Source organism: Elaeis guineensis, chromosome 6, assembly GCF_000442705.2.
Source record: "Elaeis guineensis isolate ETL-2024a chromosome 6, EG11, whole genome shotgun sequence".
NCBI lineage: Eukaryota > Viridiplantae > Streptophyta > Magnoliopsida > Arecales > Arecaceae > Elaeis > Elaeis guineensis.
In genome coordinates, this window is record NC_025998.2 from 39,083,369 (window position 1) to 39,085,778 (window position 2,410).

At 50.7% G+C, this 2,410-nt stretch overlaps 1 protein-coding gene across 1 annotated transcript; it reads right to left on the reverse strand.

Annotated features, from left to right (window-relative positions):
- Positions 1 to 550: 550 nt before the first annotated feature.
- Positions 551 to 2,206, reverse strand: LOC105061565 (zinc finger CCCH domain-containing protein 2). The gene has a single exon (XM_010945656.4). The coding sequence runs from the start codon at positions 1,880 to 1,882 to the stop codon at positions 872 to 874; it is 1,011 nt and encodes a 336-aa protein (XP_010943958.1). The 5' UTR covers positions 1,883 to 2,206; the 3' UTR covers positions 551 to 871.
- Positions 2,207 to 2,410: the final 204 nt, after the last annotated feature.

The window sequence follows — 2,410 nt, forward strand, 5'->3', positions numbered from 1 at the left end:
TAGACTACTAGTGTCAGTGATGCTATTGTTTCATCTCTATTACCCATAATTCAACACTAAAATACAAAATTATAAGAGTTCCAAAGAGATTTAGACTAAATTAGGAGATGCCATATTTCGGATGAGTGTTCAAATCTCATTATAGATTCGATCGGATTGGATTGGATCGAATCATTTATCTTAAGACCCAACTCAACTCAAAAATCTCCACCGATCGAATCGGATCTCAATTCAGTAAACCCAGATTTGATCTGAAAAATGAAACGGATCCAATTTTAAAATCCATGCCTCTATCAGTCTTTTAAAATGATTCGGATCATATTTGCAAGGGAGAGGGGTGGTTGGATTGGATCACGAGTCAACCCGACCCTGGTTATGTGGCCAACTAGATGATGAATTTAGGGCATAACTATTTATTTATAATCATTGATTTCTTTTTATAACTTAGCATGTATCTATGTATTTGCAAAGAAACGCAGCTCCCTCGATTTTCATTAGAGCTAAATGTGCGGGCCTCACCTGCGGGTATAGAGACCGTGATGTTATAACAACCGACAGAACAGCTTTTGTTCGATATTCTACAGGGAAAGCAGAAAGCTACGGATACAAAAGGCCACACAGATCACCTTAATACTTCACTAACAAGAAAAATTCAAAACAGAACTCAAGGATCAGAAGCGGTGCATAAAACGGATTCTTCCCAAACCGCCCGGCCTCGCACAAAAATCTCAAACGTAAACATACCTTAACAAACAAAGAAAAAAAAAAAAAAAAAAAAAAAAAAAGTTCCACATAGTAACAGATAAGACAGTACCCCTCTGTACACCATAAATCCCAGATCCAACGGCTTTGATCACATCATCACCAGCTATTACATCAGCAGCTCGTTCACCCATTCTAGATCTGGCCCACCGCTGTTGCTGCTGCTCTGCTGCTCCGCGAAATCCCTCTCCTCTATCGGGCCAAAACTCGAAGAAGAACGACAACCATTTCCTTTGATCCCAGAAGCAGCAGCAGCATCTCCAGAAAGCTCCATCGCCTCCAGAGAACTCATCACCTCCTCGTACAATACTGAATCGTAGCCCATCACCCCACTAGAAAACAACCATCCATGACCCTTGCAACCGCCACCACTACTATTCTTATTCTTATTATTTCCCGTATGACTGGAGAGCTGAAACGCTCCACCAGATGGGGAAATAGGAGACGAGATCGGAGACGAGAAACCCGTCAGCGGTGAAGTCGGCGACGAGGCCACGGGCCAACCGGCACAGCAGGAGTGCTTGTGAGGCAAACGAGGGGAGGGGATGGGAGTGGTGGCGGAAGCGGGAGAGGGGAGGCGGCGGAGCTGGCGAGGGGAGTGGGCGAAGAAGCAGACCTTGCGGCGGCATCGGCGGCCGTCCTTGCAGGGCATGGTGCGGTAGCGAGCGGGGTGGAGCCAGCACTCGAACACGCCGTGGGCGAACTCGCAGGCGTCCCCGCGGGGGCACGCCCCCGACCGCCGGAAGTCCGGGCAGATGGCGCCCGAGTAGTGGTACCGCCGTGGGTCCCGCCGCCGCGCCTTCTCCCCCGGATGGGCGAAGGGGCAGTCCGTCCAATCGTGGCTCCGCCCGCGCATGCACCGCCGCACCTTGAATTCGTACATCCGGAACTCGTCGCACGAGTAAGTATCCACTTCTTCCTCCTCCTCCTCCCCTTCTTCCTCTCCGTCTATCTCCTTCCCTTCTTCATTGAACTTGGGTTCTTGGTCTTGGTCGTCATCGGGGACGTAAATTGTAAGGCCAGGCCGATGGAGGATCTTTCTTGGAGGGACATCGAGATCGAGAAGAGGGTTCCTTCCGTAGTAGAGTAGCTGCTGCTTCTCAGTGGAAAAGGCATGCATCTTTTCCCTCTGTTACTTTGGTAGACAAATTAAAGAAAGAGTGGATTTGAAGAATCGGGAGGAAAAGATAAAAGAGGGGTGGTAGTAGGAGTAGATAGAAGGATCGGAAGGAAAAGAGAAGTAGGAATGGCGAGAGTTTGAGAACGAGGAAAGCGAGGAGGTAGTTATGATAGGGAGGAGTGGTGGGCGGGGAGGCGAAAAGATGAGAAGTAATGCACGAAATAGGTGCGGACGAGGCGCGGGAATGGGTGCGGAGAGAGAAAGAGAGAGGGGGAAAGGGGGAAGGGGTCACACGTGCCAGGCCAAGCCATGTCTTGGGATTCAGGGCCTGGACTTGGACTCGTGGATCCTCCCGACCGACTGAAGCTACTCTTAATCTTGGGTTCGCTGGCGCTCATCTTTTTGGCGTAGGGCGGTGAGTGGGTGGGTGCGCGGCGTACTTGGCGTACCGGCTCCGTACAAATGGCGCGCGCGAGGGTAACTTGGGAAAGGGCGGGGACACCTGGCGCGCGGGTCTCGGGGTGGGGG